The sequence below is a fragment of the Vulpes lagopus genome, chromosome 20 (genome assembly GCF_018345385.1).
Source record: "Vulpes lagopus strain Blue_001 chromosome 20, ASM1834538v1, whole genome shotgun sequence".
NCBI lineage: Eukaryota > Metazoa > Chordata > Mammalia > Carnivora > Canidae > Vulpes > Vulpes lagopus.
Window position 1 is genome coordinate 1975953 of NC_054843.1, and position 19383 is coordinate 1995335.

The 19383-nt window shown below is 46.6% G+C and overlaps 1 protein-coding gene across 3 annotated transcripts in view; it reads right to left on the reverse strand.

Annotated features, from left to right (window-relative positions):
• Nucleotides 1–19383, reverse strand: part of TRAPPC10 (trafficking protein particle complex subunit 10) — an 86556-nt gene that overhangs the window by 51361 nt on the left and 15812 nt on the right. For 2 of the 3 annotated variants that reach the window (XM_041735131.1, XM_041735130.1), the window contains exons 2-4: nt 15691–15772; nt 10859–10994; nt 397–593 (exon numbers count right to left, since the gene is read on the reverse strand). In XM_041735131.1, coding sequence (XP_041591065.1) covers nt 397–593; nt 10859–10994; nt 15691–15772 — 415 coding nt within the window. The remainder of the gene's footprint in view (nt 1–396; nt 594–10858; nt 10995–15690; nt 15773–19383) is intronic. The other variant, XM_041735133.1, reaches the window with a different exon arrangement.

Below are 19383 nucleotides of genomic sequence, written 5' to 3' on the forward strand. Positions count from 1 at the left end.
GAGAAGCAAGGGGAAAGTAGAGTCCGTGCAGGGATGCCAACACTAGACCCTCGAGGTTCCCTTCTACAGATTCTGAAGATTAAGTCAGCATTTTAGAATCTTGGTGCCGAGGAACTCTTGATAGATACGAAGGTAAATGAAACACAGGGCGCCCTCACTAAGTGCATGCAGGGAACCCTGCTGTCCACGAGGACAACACTTCCCAAAGCCCCGGCTGCACTAACACGCTAGGGGATCCTCCAAAGGGACCCCGGTGTGGCCTCTCCCGCCGTAGTTACAACTTCCAGCATTCCAGCCAGTGTACCTGGGAGGCCGGGAGGCGGTGACCTGGGCTATTCCTAGTAATCTCTATCACCCGGGGGTCAGCCAATGGGGTAAAATTCAAGATATACTTACCTGTCACTCTGTTTATTACAAAAATCATTCCTTATTTTGTCCACAATAGAAGTTCGGGGAAGGATGTTGGTTTTGTTTTTTTTCTTGGCATCGTTTTCAACTACCACTATCAGCCAGTCCACAGAGCTATGAGCTTTCAGAACATTCTGCCACTTGGTAAGGTCGTCTTTTACCGTAGCTTTGTACACTTCCGTATCCTAAAAACAAATAAGTCACTGTGAAGCAAAGTTCATCAACACCCTTCAGTGCAACAGCACGAGATGTCCACTAACAGCTACATCGGCCACAGCGCGGCCTCGCTGGGAGCTGTGACACTGCACGCAAGGCCCCATGCCCACCTTCCCTGATGACAGGAGACGGTCCTAACATCTCAGAGGAAGAGACTGAGGCAGACCTACCCACAGCAACACAGGCCACTGGGTAAGCTGGGACTTTAAAAACTCAGGTTGGCTCTGCCAAAGGCCTCGTGCCCACAAACTGCATAATCCCACCTGCCACCTGCCTCATGTCGAAGCGGCTCCTCCCACCCAGGTCTCGCGGCCCAGAGGCCTCACATCTGCAGGACACCTAGGCTGCCTTCGAGCAGTGTCCTTCATGGCTCCCCAACTCCTTGCCTGCCCCTAGAACCACTCTGACCTGAATGCCACTTGCAGGCCACAGCAGGTGCAAGGCAGCCTCGGACCTAAGCCCAAGATGACAATCTAGGGTTGTTTTTTTTTAAAGATTTTATTTATTCATTCATGAGAGACACAGAGAAGCAGACATAGGCAGAAGGAAAAGCAAGCTCCTCGCAGGGAGCCTGATGTGGGACTTGATCCCAGGACCCCAGGATCACGCCCTGGGCCAAAGGCAGAGAGATGTTCTGCTGAGCCACCCAGGCATCCCCAATCTAGGGCTTCTTGAAGGCTGTTCTCATTCAGAAAGACCGAAAGGAGAATCATCTTGGTCCTAAAAAAAAGAGAAAATCATTGCTGCGTCTGACCCAGAGTCCCAAACACCAGCCTGCACAAAAGCCCGTGAGCCTGCCTCAGCTCATCCAGAAAAAAGTGGGAACACAGAACATTTCCTTGCCTTTGGTAACTGTTGATGATCACCCTTACACTCTATAAATCTACTTATCAGACTTGGAGTGAAAATCTTAAGCCAAGACCCTTAATTCATATCCAAATCAGGCAATTAAAAACTTTCACAAACTATACTATATAGCTACTGTTTAAATATGTATCCCCCCCCCTTTTCTTTAATAGAAAGATTCCTTGTTATCGTGCCCATATTTTATCTGGATTTTTTAGTCTCTCTCAAATATGCTAACGGGATCAATCTATGAATGAGAAATCCCAATTTCTGTACCCAGTTCCTCTTTGGTTTAATTGGTAAGTGAAAGTGAGTACTGAAGTGAGTACTTTTCATTTTTAGTGTGATTTTTAAACCCACTGTGTCCTCAGTTTAAATTAAAAACAAATACAAACTGGAAAGATCTTCTGCTGGAAAAAAAAAAAAAAAAACGAGGAAAACCATCTCGTGAAGACTACAGCCTCCACGGAAAGGCAGCTCTTAGGGCTGGATGCTTCTGCCTCGCAATGCCAGCGCCCTGCTGGGCTCTAGGAGCCCACAAGCATCATGCCTGCAGAGTGAAACCAAAGGCCACAGACCCCAACGTCTTTAAAATCAAACCTCAGGGTGCAGGACAGGGAGCGGGAAGAGCCAAGAAGCACGGGAAGGCCACCCCAGGGCCAGTGCCAGGCACCCTCTCCCCACGCCAGCACCCCCAGCCCTGGCTCCCAGCTCTCCAAACCAGGGAGGCACTCCCACACCCCCTGAGGGAACACAATCGCCCCCTCTTGGGATGCTCTGGTTGCAGCAGAGACCTGGCTGTGTCCCCACAGTTCTGGTGAAGTAAGTGGTATGTAGTCTAGCCCTCACTTGCAACAGTGAGCAAACCACTAAAAAGACCCGCTGACTGTTCAAAAGAAGAGCCCAAGCTGAGCCAGTAAAGTTAAGGATGTCTCCAGGAAACAAAGTCAAGGAAGGTGGGGAAGGTGCCCACGGTCAGGGATGAGGAGGGCACCAAGGTGGGGAGTGGCCCTGCCTGGGCGCCAGAGGCACAAAGGGCAAGAAGTGTAACACAGCACAAGATATGGAAGCCCAAGTGAGAGGATGAAGGACCATAGGGCTGGCAGGAGGTGTCAGAGACCGAGAAGGGCAAAGAGGGGCTCCCTGTTGGGGTGACTTAATCTAGGGTTGTGGATCAGCTAAGGGGAGAAGGGAAGTGATCCAATGTGGAGCATCAGCCCTAGGGCAGGGAGGGGGCACCATGCTGGGGGGGGGCGGTGCAGAGGAGCAGGACAGCAGTGGCAGGATACTCCCTAACAGCAGTTATTCAAATAAGCAAACCTCCGGAGCACAGTGAGCGCCTGGCCTCTCCATGCCGGAGAAGGAGTTACGGACATGGAAAAGAAAGAACTGCCGTGTGGTGCAGGGCTGGAATCGGACTGTGTATACACATGCACACGTGTATGTGCACACAGAGGCACACATACATGTACTTCCCAGCTGGGCCCACTGCAAAGGCTCCAGAGACACGTCTAGCTCCGGGGCTTGGTTTCTAAATACAGTTTCCCACCAAGACGATCCAGCGCTCAGTGCTCGCTGGGAACCGGCTGACCCCTGGGCTCAGGCAGGGAAAGGACGGGACAACCCTGGCATACCCTGTGTTAGGGAGAGCTCAGAAAATAAGGACATGTCCAAAGGTCTTAGAAGCCAAATCTGGGACAATGTGAGCATGAAAATCAATACCAATAGGAAAGTACTACCCTCCCCAAATCAGAAATCAGCGGGTGCATCCTGACATCAATACACAGGATGACCTCCAGACAAAACGAAGAGGCAGGGAGCTGAATGACTGCTGGAAGTTCCCAGCCTGCGGCACCACGAGGGGCACTGAGGTCCTGTATGCCAGGCACCCTGCATAGAGCCAACAGCAGGCACAGTGCCCTGGGAGGCAAGGACAGCTGACTTCACAGGAGGCCAGAGGTCAGGGGGCCCCTCAAGTGCTCAGCAGGAGGCTGACCAGCACACAAGTGTAAGAGCGACTCAGAGCCAGGGAGAGACCCCTCCAGACAGGACTCAGCTGCCTCACAGGGCTGGGATGAGGGCCTGCTCCCACAGATGGGGCTGGGAACCTTCAGATCCACTAGGTGTAGAACTCGGGAAGGAGGAGAGAATCAGTGCCTGACTGACCTCTATTCCAGACCCACAGGTCACAAGGGCCACACCTGAGACGATCACACTCTAGGAATTTAATGACACAAAGCTCAAGAAAATTTCTAGGATGTAAGCACTCAAGAAGATAAAATTCACGATGCATGGCAGCCCATAAAAAATTGCCAAGCAGTCAAAGAAGAATGTGTGGTCTATAACAAGTAGAAAAATCAATCAACAGAAGAGACTCAGTAATAACACAGATAACTGAATTAGTAGACAAAACCATTAAAAAACATATTGTGACCACATTCCACGTGTTCAGGAAGATTCCAAGAGGAAAAACCGATGTTAAGCAGAGACATGGAGGATATTTTAAAAAGGTAGAGACCCTTATGGATCTTCTGGAGATGAAAACCACATCTCAACTGCAAAATACACTGGATGGGAGGGATTAAGAGCAATTTAGACACCACAGAAGAACGACTAGGTAATGTGAAGACACAGAAGCAGAAATCATCCAAATGAAACAGAAAGACTGAGAAGCCACCAACACAGTGTCATTGAGCTGTCGGTGTTCCAGGACCTGATATGTGAGTGACTGGAGTCCTCAGAGGAGAAGAGAGGAACACAACAAGTATCTGAAGGAATAACAACCAAAAATGTTCCAAATCTAAGTCAAAATTACAAACCCACAGCACAAGCACAAGATACACAAAGAAAACTACACCAGGGCACACCATAATCAGTGTAAAACCAGTGACAAAGAAAAAAAACCTTTAACCATGGAAGGGGGGAAAAAAAGATACACTAGATACAAAATAACAACGACAAGAATGAAAGACTCATCGGTCACAATGTAAACCAAGACCTTGGAGCCAAGTCTCTTACATGCTGGGAACAAATAAAGAACTGTCAGTTCTAGAATTCTCATCCAGCAAAAAATTTTGCGAAAATAAAGGCCTCCTCAGCTGCATAGAACTGAAAGAAGTCTCACCATGGACCTGCCCTATAGCAAAGGAAAGAGGAGCCCTGAAGTGGTAGCTAAGAGACATACTTCCTACGTCTAATTTCTACCACATAACTGTTTAAAGCAGAAACAGTAACAACGTACTGTCAGGTCTGTAACAAGCATGGGACCAGCAGGCCTGCGCAAAGGTGGGCGGTGGCCCAGCACCATATGAAGGGAGGAGGTGATGTTGAAGATGCGTGCTAGAAACCCAAAAGCAACTACTAACGTACAGGGGTTCTACTTTTAATTCTAAAATCCTAAACATTATCTACTTGTTCTAGAAAACTTCCCTTAATAGATAATGATCAAAAACAAAGCAAAACAACAACAACAAAACACAGGATCCCTATTAGAAAATGTAATTTTAAGGGAGGGGGGAACCCCTCCGTTCATAATGTCCACAAAAAGTGTATCTGGCAATAAAAATCCAAGACTTCTAAGAAAAACATCAGCACACATTACTAAGGGTATCAAAAAGGCATAAAGAATGGAGAAACAAAAACCATGGTCCCACATGCAAAGATTTGTGATTAAAATTCTCCCCAAATGAATCTGCAACTTATTCAAAGCAATCCCAACCAAAATACCTCCCTGGTTTCCTTTTCTCTTTTCAACTGCTCTTCCCGTTCCGTATGGCTTTGTAACAAAGCATGACAACATGCAGCAGTCCAGAACATTCGTTCTGCCACCAATCTACAACCTCGGCAAGACCAGGTTCATAGCTTGCCTGCCCCACCCAGTGTGCCGCATGAAGGCTGGAACAAGAAGCCCATCACATGTCTGCTGCCAGATGCTAGCCTGTTGGCCAGAATCTGCTGGGACCGGGGCTGCACACCTCCAGGTGGCCTCCCCATGTGGGCCCTTGACTTCCTCAAAGAATGGTGGCTGGGCTCTGAGAGCATGCATCCCAAGAGGATCCCAGAGAAGGTGTATTACCTTTTATGACTTAGTCTCAAAAGTCAGAGTGCCTCTCCTCCCAGTCAGAGGGCCACTTCAGAGTCAACTAGAGGAAACACAGACCCGGCCTTTCAATGGAAGAATGTCACTGCCACATACAGAAGAGCATGGGAGATGGAATATGTGGATACAGTCATTTTTGGAAAATAAAATTTGTACAACTAACAATCTGATTCTACAATTTATATGGAAGAAAAAATGTATACTTGACAAAGGATTTACTTTAAAAGAGCAGATTATCAATACACGTTATAAAAATGTAATAATTAACAGTCTGGTCCTGGCACAGAATAGATGACGATCAACACAATATTGCACACACATGACCACTGGTTTAAAATAAAGGTGACGTCTTCAATACGTGGAAAAGAGACAGACAATTATGAAATGATGTTAGGCCAATGTGCTACTTAGTTAAGACTGTAAAGTTAGACCCTAAACCTCCACACCTCCTGCTGTACACACACAAAAAAACTTGAAGCTCTACAGATTCAAATATAAAACACAAATTATAAAACTATTAAGAGAAAATACAGGAGAAAACCAATTATTACCTTCAGGCAGACATGGTCTTCCTACACATGATCAACTTTACTCACAAACCATTTTTTAAAATGACGTATTTCATGCCATAGAAACTGTAATAGTCACAAATACCTATGCACTAAATGATGCATGAACCATCTACATAAAACACAAACCACAGATGATGCAAGCAGGAGAAACAGAAACACACCAGTAACCGAAGACTCTAACACACCGCTGTTAGCCACAAGCAGGTCAAGTGGACAAAACCAATAAAAAAATAACAAAAATAATATAAATGACCTAAACATTAAATCAGTAAGACAGCTCTTAGGGATCTATATTTAGCATTACAATCTAAAAAGCAGAGAAAATACATTCTCAAACACACATGGAACATCCACAAAAACTGATCATTTATTAGATCACAGAGAAAAAGTAAATAATTCATAAAGCAGAATTATAAACATCCTAATCACAATGCGATTAAATTAGAAAATTTAAAGTAAAAAAATTAAAGAATTTTTTTCTGGAAATTAACTTCATGTTAAACTGTTGAGTGAAAGAGCCAATACAAACTAAAAACAGAGAATTTATTTTTTTTAAAAGATTTATTTATTTATTCATTCAGAGAGAGAGAGAGAGAGAGAGAGGCAGAGACACAGGCAGAGGGAGAGGCAAGCTCCATGCAGGAAGCCCGATGTGGGACTCGATCCCAGGTCTCCAGGATCACACCCTGGGCTGCAGGCAGTGCTAAACTGCTGCGCCACCAGGGCTGCCAAAAAACAGAGAATTTATGAAAAATGACTGACTATTGGGATTTAAATTCCTATCTCTAAAGATCTGTATCATTTAAATTTATTTATTTTTTTTTAATTTTTATTTATTTATGATAGTCACAGAGAGAGAGAGAGAGAGAGAGGCAGAGTCACAGGCAGAGGGAGAAGCAGGTTCCATGCACCGGGAGCCTGACGTGGGATTCGATCCCGGGTCTCCAGGATCACGCCCTGGGCCAAAGGCAGGCGCCAAACCGCTGCGCCACCCAGGGATCCCTGTATCATTTAAATTTAAAATAAAAATAAATGCATTCCCAACTCGAAAGAAAGAAAGAAAGAAAGAAAGAAAGAAAGAAAGAAAGAAAGAAAGAAACTAGAAAAAGAACAAAGTAAACCATAAGAAAACAAAAGGAAGGAAATAAAAATGAAAGCAAAAATTAATAAAGTAGAAAACAGACTAGTGGTATGTCAGAAATGAAAACGCTGGTTCTCTGGTTAGAAAGAATCCACAAACTACAAATAGCTAATTTAACCAAGTAGAAAAGGGGGAAAATACAAACATACAAAGAAATAATAATTGCCACAAGAGCATATGTTAAAAGTCCAAAAAAAGACCACTTTGCACACCTCAATGAAATTTTTATAACCTAACTGAAATGTATAATTACTATGAAAAATATAGTTTTATCAAAATTGTCAAATGGCTGCAAAAGACCTACCTCTGTGAAAGGGACACAGAACATGATCAAGGAACTGTCCTATAAGAACATACCAGGCCCAGATGGTTTCACAGGAGAATTCCATCAAATCTTAGAGACTAAACTGTTCTGGTGCCATATAAATTGTCTCAAAAATAGAAAATAAATGAAAACTTCCAAATTATTAGGAAGCAAATATAATATTGATACTTACGTGTAAGACAGAAAATATTAAAAAAGTTATAGACCAATCACTTGTGACCATAGATGCAAAAAAAAAAAAATTCCTAAATTAGGTGAACAGACACCATTATCACTTTATAAAAATAATACTTTCACCAAGCGGTTTTTATACCAGGAATGCAAGTATGGTTCAATAATAAGAAACCCATTAATATATTTCAACATATCAGTAAATTTAAGTAGAAAAAATCCATGTGATTATCTCCACCAAATCTGAAAAAGCCTTTCCGAACAAAATTCAAGAATGTATTCCTAATAAAGATCCTTGAGGAAACAGGAAGGGATAGAACCCCCTTCAAGCTCATGCACATTTCCTCGGCCCTACAGCCAGCACCCTTCCAACCGGGCACACACTGCAGGCACCCCCACAGAAGTCAGGAACAAGGTGACCAGGCCCACTGTCTCTACTACTATTTAACAACAAGTTCAGAGGAAATTATTAGAGGCCTAAAAACTGAGAAACAGATGATATGACGAGACATGTAGGAGAGCTCTAGACTCTGGGGCCTAGGGAACCAGTGATAGAACGAATTCACACAGTAAGAGAACTGGCAAGGCTAACATGAAAAAAATCAACAGCCTTCCCATATACACTAGCCAGCTAGAAGGTACCATGAGACAGAAAACCCCATGTACTTTAGCAACAGAAAAGTAAAATGCCTAGAAATAAATTTAACCAGAAACATGCAAAATCTGCAATCAAGAAAAGCGCAAAACACTTCTGAAGGGCAAAGAAGAGGACTCATACAAATAGAAAAGACATCCCTCGTCCTGGGTCGGAACATCTCCACACCATCAAGATATTGTATCTGCAAATGGTAATTTATAAGCTTAACATGGTCCCAATAAAAAACACAGAAAGTTTTGTCTAGAGCTCAGTAACTTGCTACTGATAATCCCACAGAGAAATAACCACAAGAGAGCAAGAGGCAAACCATGAAAAGGAGGGCGGCCTCGCCAGCCAGGTGGGAGCTCGGACCATGATGCGGGTGCATGGCGACTGCAGGCCGAGGTCTCCGGACACCTCTGGCTGCAGCTCAGGAGCTGAAACCATGACTATGTGTGTGGAGGACAGAGCAAGGAGGCACCTGCGTGACGCTGTGCAGAGATAGGGCAGATGCAAACACGGAATGGGACCACGCAACAGACAGCCTGTGGGGTGAGGTTCAAACCAGAGGCATCAGTGGCAACCCTTGGTCTCTAAGACCCACACCTTCCCACCTCTGTCAACCAGAGGCCCAGCAGCGCTGACACGCCCACAGCGCCAGGGGCACCCGGGCTCTGGGAATGAAGGGCAGACCCCAGGACAAGGGCAGCAGAGGTACCAGAGCCTAGGATACCTCGTTGTGCCTGAAAGTTGAGAAGTCCCTGAAAAGGACCCAGGGGCCAGTCTGAAGTGACTCTTACGACCTGAGCATCACAGGTAAGGATAGAACTGATGGCAAAGCATTAAATGGGACAGAAACCCATGAGGCTTTCAGAGCAGAGCACCACTGATGGTCTGGAGTGCTGGTCACAGCCCTCAGGAAAGACTGGTTCAGAAGAATCATCGCTGGTGCCCAAGCGAAGTGGGAATGCTGGATGAGGAGCAGGAAAATCCTGTGGTCTATTTTTTTTTTTTTTTGTAAGATTTTATTTATTTATTCATGAGAGACACAGAGAGAGGCAGAGACACAGGCAAAGGGAGAACCAGGCTCCCCGCGGGGAGCCCAATTCAGGACTCGATCCCAGGACCTCGGGATCATGCCTCCCAATCCTAGGACCTCGGGATCATGCCCTGAGCCAAAGGCAGACACTCAACCACTGAACCACCCAGGTACCCCTAATCCTGTGGTCTTAAAGTGACCCCCCACTCCCCCTAGAGATGGCTTACTAGTTGCAAGGGGAAAACCATTAATTACAGCATGGAGAAACTCTGACCATAACATCAAATCTAACCTCACTGCCAAGGAGGCCGCAGAAAGAGGTAGTTGGGGTCACAGGCCCAGGACAGTCATCCTTAGGCCAGTTCACAAGGTGGGCCCTTGGCTGAGGCCTGGGAACATGAACTGTGGGTGGGTCCCACCACCGTGGGATCAGAGGGCCTCACTGGGCATAAGCTCTTCATACAAATAACACAGCTTGTGCTGAATACTTGCTTTCCCTCTGGGGTCTAGAGTTCTGGTATGAGTCAGGCAGAGGGTGGGTGCCCATGGGCCTGAACCCCAATAAAAGCCCTGGGTGCTGACTTCTGACGAGCTCCCTGGTAGACAACGTGTCACATACGTCATCTCGCTCACTGCTGACGGTGTAAGGCCACTCTGCACAACAGACTCCACTGAAAAAGCTACAAAGCAAAACCTGCAAAGGCAAAAGGGTGTAGGAGTAAGCTTCCAGTCCTTTCTTATGAAACCACACAACACTACTTCTACATCCTCAGGTGAAAATGTCACAACACGTAATGATTTGTGTATGCTGTATTTCACTAAATGCCTGTTTTATTAGAGCCAAAACACACAAGAAATGAACCACAGTGTTTTCTCTCAGTTAATGACAGAAGAATTCTGTCAACAGTGACAAGCTTCCTTCCAGGTTCATAAATATGCAACTGCAAAGTACTAGTAAGGGCTCTGGTGACCAGAGCATCCCTGCTCTGGAGGCGCTGGGATGGTGAGGAAGCAGGTCAGTCCCCTGCCCTCAGGAAGCCCTCAGGAGAGCCCCACAGGGAGTATGAAGTCCAGGACAGTGAATATGGAGGTTAGACAAACAAAGCCGGGAGTAAATAACAATCCCAGAGGCCATGAGGGTGCAGGGAGCTCACAAGAACTCCAAACACAGCAGTGAGATCATACGTGGTGGTTACCAAGAGGGCACACCCCGAACCAGAGCAGAAGCATGGGGCGACAACCAGGCATGTGCCTGAGGACGGGAGAGAAGAGAACACCAAGTAGAGTACATTAAAAAGTCAATCTGAAAAATTACGGTTTCCTGAACAAAAGCCAGACTGGTGACTTCTCAGTCCTATTCCAAGGTATTTTCTCATAATTTCTTCTCCCTTTGTGAATACTTACACAGCATTCCGTCCAATAAATATGAAGGAAGGGGAAAGTAAGTAGGGCTTTGTTTCCTTCTTTGGGCAGCAGCTCCTCTTTGAATTGAACGAAGTTAGATTCTAGGTGAATCATCTTTGGAGCCCGGCCATAGGACCTACGAACAATTTTTAAAACATCACTGAGAAAAATGACAACAGAAGACTCAGCAGAAAGAAAAGGGGGAGAAAAATGCAACAATAATTAAATCATATCCACGAGTTCAAAGTATAATATACAGTAATAATCCTGAATTATAATGGCAATACTCTGTCCAAAAAGAATTCTATAATATCTAAACACGCTTCCTATGTACGTGTCAAAGCTCCCTCTCTGTAAGTCTTTCACCTTACTCGGTGACACGCGCACAGTAATATCCGACTTAACCAGGACTATTTGCAACAACACAGACTTCTGAGAAAAATGGGTATTATTTAGAGCTTCACTGAATCTGTAAGTCACTATTTAAAAAAAAAAAAAAAAAAAAAAAAAAAGATTCCTAAAGGTCAAAAGAGGAGTTTGAAGATAGGAGAGTTTCAAACTGCACAAATACTTCTGTTTTATGATCCCCTGTATGACCCAAGACAGAAAACAGAGAGCGCCCTCGGCCCCGAGGGAGGCACAGAGAGGAGGCCCGCAGGCTGCACACGCCCAAGCCGGGGCTGGCAGGGTGTAGACGCTTTCACTGTACTTCTACAACATACCTTAGGCTACATCTATTTTTCCTTCACACTTACTTCCCACTGCTAGTAGCTGCATCTCTAACACATCTCTAGCTGCATTTTGTATGTTTTGTCCAATCTAAGGGGTCTGTGCCTAATAAACTGAAACTAACTGTATTTAACATGATTATGCGGATGCTTGAACTTGTGTACTTTCTATTCAGAGGCTATTTTTCTCTGTCCTTTGTGAGACTCATCAAGTTTTCTTTTTCCATCCTTTTCTCTGTTGGTTTGAAAGTTTAACCCTCGGGATCCCTGGGTGGCGCAGCAGTTTAGCGCCTGCCTTTGGCCCAGGGCGCGATCCTGGAGACCCGGGATCGAATCCCGGTGCATGGAGCCTGCTTCTCCCTCTGCCTGTGTCTCTGCCTCTCTCTCTCTCTCTGTGTGACTATCATAAATAAATAAAAATTAAAAAAAAAAAAAGAAAGTTTAACCCTCTCTTTCTATTCTGCTGTTGGTTACGTTTCTATTTTTAATACATAAAAACTTAAATTTTTCTTTCTAAAAGTAGAGTAGATGTCTACCCTCTCCTTGAACAAGACAAGTACATTTTCTTCTCTCTGCTTTCTTCCTTACATCTAAAATTGTAGATTTAATTTTTAAAAATTAAGTGATATCTTGAGATTATTAGCTAAATATTTTTATGACTTGTTTGCTGACAGCTGCTTCTTTCATCTATGAATTCTGGGCTCATTTTCCTTCCTGTTGAGATGTGTCCTTTCATTATTTCAGGGTGGTAAGGTCTGTGATCAGACATGTCTGAAAACATTTTATGTATTTCCCAACCCTCTCCACGTCATGCCAAGTAATGAATACAACAGGCGAATGGCACACAGGAACACACAAGTGAAGCCCCGTGCAGCCAGAAGTGACAGATCCTGCGGCCCCAGGTGGCCCCCAGGCCTTCGAGAGACAAACCCTGTCACTCCTACCTCAGCCAGGCCCACAGGCCAAGGGGCAGGGCAGGGGGCAGACGGCAGGGGTGATAGAGGGGGGCTGACTCCGTCTTCCCTTCTGCGTGTGAGTTGGAGTAGCACAGACTTCTAGGTCGAAAGAAGTTTTCCGTCAGGACTCTGAGAAGTGCTGGCTCTTACTCTCCATTTTCGATGTTGTCAGAGACGGCAGATCTGGTTTCTTTTTTTGTCTGTCTTCCTGGCATGGCTTTTGGTTTGCTTTGTTTTGCTTTCATTCCACGGGACTTGTAGTGGGGGCTCCAGCAAGCCCCTGATTCGCCACAGGGAAAATCCTGACCTTAACTTTTCAGATGCTGCCCGTCCCCTACTCTCTACCCCCTGCTCTGAAACCTCTAGCTAACGCCCCCACGTCGACGCGGCCCAGCGCCCCCGCGTGCAGCTCTGGGCACCCAGCCCCACGGTGCCGGCAGCTCCGGCTTGCCACTCCCCTGTGCTCGTCGCCCTACAGCCGTCCCTGCAGCTAGCAGATTCTTGGCTTCAATTCTCGTTCCAAGGTCTGCTCAATCAACTACATTTTTATCACAGTCACACGCACCTACTTTAACCGTCAGGCAGCATCAACCGGCCTCGTTCTCTCACACTCACGCGCAGCTCCCGCCCGGGCCCCTCCGAGTTTCCTAGAGCTCCTCTAACAAGAGGAGCCCACGAACCCGGAGGCTTAAAACAACACGAATTCTCTGGCAGCGCAGGAGACCGGCAATGGGAGGTCAGGAGCCGGCAGCGCCGGCTTCCCTGACCCTTGGTGGGAGGACACGTCCGTGTCCGGCGTCCGTCCGCCCTGCCCTCCACCCTGCCCGCAAACCCGGGCGGTCTGGGCTTGCAGCCCGGCCCCGCTCTCCCCGGGGGCCCCGATCGCCAAGGCCAGCTCTGCACGGACCGCTCCTCGGCCTGCGTCCATGTCTTCTCGGGACACCTGTCACTGCACTTAGGGCCACACTGCTCCAGGCTGATCTCCCGTGATCCTTACCTCCGTTATGCTACAAGACCCCTTTCACCAAATAAAGTCACACTCACAGCTTCCAGGGGGACGCACCTCCTCGGGGCCACCATTCAGCCCACTGCGTCTCCCTGAACACTCTCATTCCTGACACAAGGTCCAAATGTCCACGATGGGAGACGCGGGCTCAGCGCTGCCCGCCATCCTCGGGCCTGCCCCCCGCCCTCCCAACTACCTTGTCGCCGTCCTCTGTCCCAACTCCGGGACTCCCTTCCTACTAAATGGGCCATCACCTCCGGTTACGCAGCTCTATGATGTGTTTTTCGTCCTCCTGAATCCCCGTTCCCTCAAGCTCACAGCTGCCCGGCAGCACTGCAAACCCCGTGTGCCACCGACGGGGCCAAGCCTCAGCTAGCCCGTCCGTCCCTGTCTCGGTCCCTGTCTCGGTCCCTGTCTCGGTCCTGTCTCTGGGCTAGTATCCTGCAGGCCTCCTGCTCCCATGGGGAAGGCACCGGGGGCCAGAGCAGGGCTTTTTGCGGCGCCCTCCGGACCGTCCCGCCCCGCCTGCAGAGTGCGGGGGAGGCAGACAGCTCTGGTGCTGGCCGCACCTGCTCACACCCAGACTGGCCCTCTCCCCCGCTTCCTGCGGTGCCTCACATCCACGGCCCTGGAGCTCATCTGGCCACGAGCCGCAGGCTCCCGCAGAGGTGGCCCCACGCCGCCAGTCCCCTCCCCACGTGCTCTGGCCTCGCCTGCTGTGGTCCTGGGCCTGCTCCCTGCGTCTCCAGGAGCTGCCTCTGCAGATTCGAGACTCAGGGGCTCAGCCTCCTCTCCGAGGCCTCCATCTGTCATCCTTCTCGAACAGGTGTCCAGTCTCCACTGTGTCACCCGCACGCACTGTCTCTGCACCCTCACCCTTCTTCAGCCCTTCCTCTGGCTCAGGCAGGTTCAGGGAGGCAAAGAGATGAACACACACTAAATCTATGTCTCTCCTTGTTTCCTTACAACCCCTGGTCTTGTTTCATGGACATGCTTTTTCGTTTTCTCTTTCTGAATGTTTAACTAATGCGTATTAGAAGTCCTCTCCAGACGTTACTTCCTCCACTGAGTTACCTTCTCTCGCTGACAGCACAGGGCCTGCTCAGATGTTGAACGATTCTCCCACTTTCCATCTGCTCTTTCTAGTAGTTCAATGCATTCCTTCTAACAGTGTATCACACACAAAAATGAGACTAGACCCCATCTCTGGTGAGTCACACCCAGAAAGCCACGTCCATTCTTCATGGTGGTGGAGGTACAGCATGCTGCTGGTCAGAGGGAAACGGTATGGCAGGAGCTGGGCTACGTGAGCATGAATGACAGCCGGAATGTGTACACACCTCGATTAAAATCAGATTCCCTGCACCAACAAGTCAGAATCCAAACATTTTCTAGAAATAATAGCTAACCATAGCAGAAAGAAGTTTTCCAATAAGATAATTTAAACATGGACTACTTCTCCAGACAAGTCCTGAGACAAACAATCGCATACAGAAGGACACATAGGATTGTTGGTCTGGTTTCCCTCGATTTTTAAATAGCATCTTTCTGTACACTTCCTCATCCTTACAAAAAGAGCATGGGAGCTCAGGGTGGAGAGGTCGTGCTGAGACCGTAGGTAAAGGCCACGGGTTCTACACTAATGTGGAGGCTGAGCGCATGCCTCCCCTCCAAAGTGCCCATACCGTTAAGACACTCTGATGCAGACTTTGAATCACAGAAAACAAACTGAGGGTCCCTGAAAGGTAGGGAGTAACTGGGGGATGGACACTGAGCGTGTTATATGCAACTGATGAATCACTGAATTCACCCCTGAAACTAATACTATACCGTATGTTAACTAAACTGAATTTAAATTCAAAAAAAATTTTTAAAAGACACTGATATACCACGAGGAATCAGATGTCATTCCTATAAAAGAGAACCTTTAAATCAAAAGAACTGTCTTGTTTCTACCACCCTAGGTCTCAGTAAGAAAATCAACATAATCCTTAAAGAGTGAGTCCCACAGATTATGTGATATGTTCAGTTTCTTTATTAAACACCTTAGAACTTAGGCTTTAACTTTTACGACCTCATTTGCTCACAGAAATGTCTATAAAATATAGAGGAAGATAAAGCCAAAGAACAAATATGCCACACCTTCTCCATTCCATGGGTTCTCTTGGAAGCTGCTGGGAAAGCGTTGGATAAATAGAGGTAAATAAATTCTGATCTCCAGCACCTACAACAGGAATAAAGAACAGAGTTACAACAGGCAACAGGGGCTATAGAACGTACTGAATTGGTAACTTATACAATTTTATATTTAGTAAAATGACATCACAAAACAAGATTGTTTTATACCTTTAAGTTATTGATCTCAAGAAAACCCAGCCCTTGACATTCACAGTCTAACTCCACCCTTACGACACCTCCATGTGGTTCGAACGGTTTTCCCCAAGGAGAATGAGGATTGGAAAAGCTGAGTACGTTGCCCAAGACCACAAAGCTGAGGAGAGAGGGAGCTGGCTCAGCTCCACCAGCAACCTCCTGAGCGTATGGCCCGCAGCTACTGCTTCTGCTTCACGCAAACGGCCACAAACATCATGCAGAAAAGGAAACCGCAGGAAGTGAACGTGGATTTCCTCACCCAAATAAACTCAATATGCATCCAGACGCTAGTAGGAACTAAAATACGTACAGAACACTCTGTGTGCACATGACACACAAGACATGAGACACGTGGCTTCTCTGAGTTAGTCCTCGCAGTCCCTGCTAGGGCACGACCAGCCTTCTCAGATCAGGACGGCAAGGCTACAGGGGTCCGCCCATTCAGAACACAAAGCTGGCTCTTGGGGATCCTAGTTTTGCATCCAGGTATGTGTGACTTCACGCTACAGGCTCAGTTTTTACTCAGCTCTTTTATCTTAGTGTTAACAGAACTGCAAAGTCCATTAGCTCCCATAAAATGAGAGGATAACCACATTATCCTTAGGCTAAAAAAGAACCTTTTAATGTAGATGACTCAAACTCTTACACTGGAGATCCTCAAACTTTAAGCAAAACCATTATCCAAATTGCTTTTGTATTGATCTTAAATCGTTGGGAATTGATGTGGGCCATTAACACACTGGCTTATTTTGCTATCACGAACATTAAAAAATAAATAAATAAAAGACCTCCCCAAAACCACATAACGAGATGATCACTGCTCAGAGGAGCATTGCTTCTGGGGAGCAGCCAAGCGCAGCTGTCAGATGGGCACAGAGAGCCCCTCAGTTGAGTGTGCCACCCCTCCTGGGCCTCAGAGGGCTACCTGTGAAATGGGAAATAACACCTAGGGCTGTGGTGATGGTCAAATGAATCAGCCTTGAACCGGACCTGATGCAAAGTAGTTTGGGTTACTCTTATTACATGTTCTGTTCAAATAAAAACAATTTTTATGTTTTAACTTAGCATTTTTCATTGTATTTCTTTATTTGATAATCATCTCAGAAATCATTAAAGAAAATAATCAGCCTCAGATTTCTTACCTTGGATTGCCATCCCTATGGCCTCCTTAGAAGGTTCCAAGGTTAATGTACAAAATTTGCCACTCTTCTGCTGAGTGGCCCTGAGGGCAAGCAGTAGAAGCTCTCTCCTGCTTCACCTGTGTTCATCCTCATAACAAAGTCTCACACAAATACACCTGGGTACAGAGCCTCCCAATAAAGTGCCCCCTACATCCCCCAAGCTAGCTCTCTTGGAAAATCCTGTTAGAGTAAAGCTCATGTAAATGGGGACCGTAAGGTAATTTTTCTTACACTATCTCATGGAATAAATCTTTAATTTCTGTCCTAAATTCACTTTTAAAAGATCAGAAGTCAACTAGCACACTAATGGCAGACTTCAATGTGACTGTCTGACCCCGGTGCCTGCCACACGCTGAACGGTGTGCCCCCACAAAATTCCTGTTGAAGTCCTAACCCCCAGGACCTCTGAGTGTGACCGTATTTGGAAATCAAGTCTTTAAGGTCTCCAGGCCCTGATCTAATCTGACTGGTGCCCTTTTAAAGAGAAAGTGTGGATACACAGGAAGAGACAAGCCCACATGAAGACACAGAGAGAACACAGCCATCTATGTACACAGCAAGAACAGAAAGGCTCTGCAGCCAACCCCACAGACACCCTGATACTGGCCTTCCACCCTCTAGAGCTGCCCACTCGCTGCTCCAGCCACGCAGGCTGTGCTCCTCTGCAGACTAACCCCTGCCCCCTCAATTATACCTGAAAAAGGTCAAATTCTTCTAACCCACTGAAGCTCTACCAGGACTGACTGAGAACAAAGAAAAGCTACCTGTTCCAGAACGCACCCCATCATTGTCCTAATAGCTTCAATCTTTGTATGGAAACGGGCTCCAGAGAGCAGGAGAGTGAAGGGAGGAAGATAGGAGACTGTGCGTAGGCATAGAATCCCAATTACATCTCAGCTTATGCGATGGGTGACCAAATTAACAATACGTACTTAGTAGAATCCCCAAAAAGTCCTTAGAGCTTTGAGGTCTGAACCAGAAGACAGAAGACGGAACAACTTCTGGGCTGATGTTCATCAGAAAGTAGCTACCAACAGCAAAAACGAGGTGGAAGACTGATGCGCCCAGCTTCAGAGAACCCTGTTTAGAGAACTGTGTTTATTTTTCCACCTCAAGAGGCCTATTAAAGGACTGAAGTCAAAGTATTTATTGTAATAACTAAGATCCCTTTTCGTGTGAGAAAGGGGAGCCTCCTCAGTCCTTAATAAGGGTAATTCAAAGCATAATCCCATTAACATAAACCTCTCTTTCCCTGCTCCGCCAGGCCCATTCCCATCACTGTAGGGGACACGTGGAGACCAGAGGGCTGGGGGAGCACACCATGCCCGCGCCACCCACAGGCAACTCCCGGGGTGTGCAGACCAGGGCTGCTGGTCGGCCTCCACCCCTGGCCAGTATCAGGGCAGGGCAGGGCCCTGGCAGGAAGGGCTGCGAGGGGCAGACACAGGAGCCACTCAGATGTGAAGGCAAACATCGGGACAGTCATCCTGCTGGGAAGAGAGGGACGCAGGCACCCAGGGTGCTGCCCAGACCTGCTGGGCACCTGCCCCAGGCTGAGAAAAGCCCCGCTCAGACGGCCCCCAGTGAAGGCAGGCAGAGTCCCAGATTTCTGATGGTATGAACCTGTTTTCTCCTTATTTCTGTCAGCAGTAACTAGATTTTGTCAAATGCAGTCAGACGACTGGCCAGACCTTTGTTACCTCCTGCATTCTCACATTTTTACCAGCATATATTTGCATGTATTAATCATGTAATTTAAAACTTTTTAATGCTAAAAGCAGGTAAGAGCTAATTAAATATGGAAGGAAAAAGAAGCCAAAAAATAAGATTTCAGTGATTTAGGCATAAATGGGTCTTATTTCAACCAATTCAACATTTGTCTTATGCCTTTAAAACAGAAGGAACTGGGAACTCAATTATGGAAAAAGTAATTAGTAACCTGTATCAACATTAAAAAGACACTAATATGTATCCAGTTTATAAAAGTAACTACAGATATAAATACATCACTTACACTTGAGATCACCAAGACAGTAAGAAAATGGCTATTTTTGAAACAACTCTAACCTTCAAAGGAGTCGATCATAACAGAAATAGAAATCTGGAGGCCAGACAGTCTCCTGACCCAAGATGCTGTCACTGAGATTAGAATCTAACTAAAGCCTAACAGCAGGCCAGACCCCCGCCCCAAACCAGTCCTACACCATGTAGCTCACCGGCCTGCTCCCTGAAGAGCAGTGGACACTTTCACTTTCAATCACTTGATGCCCAAAACCTTTAT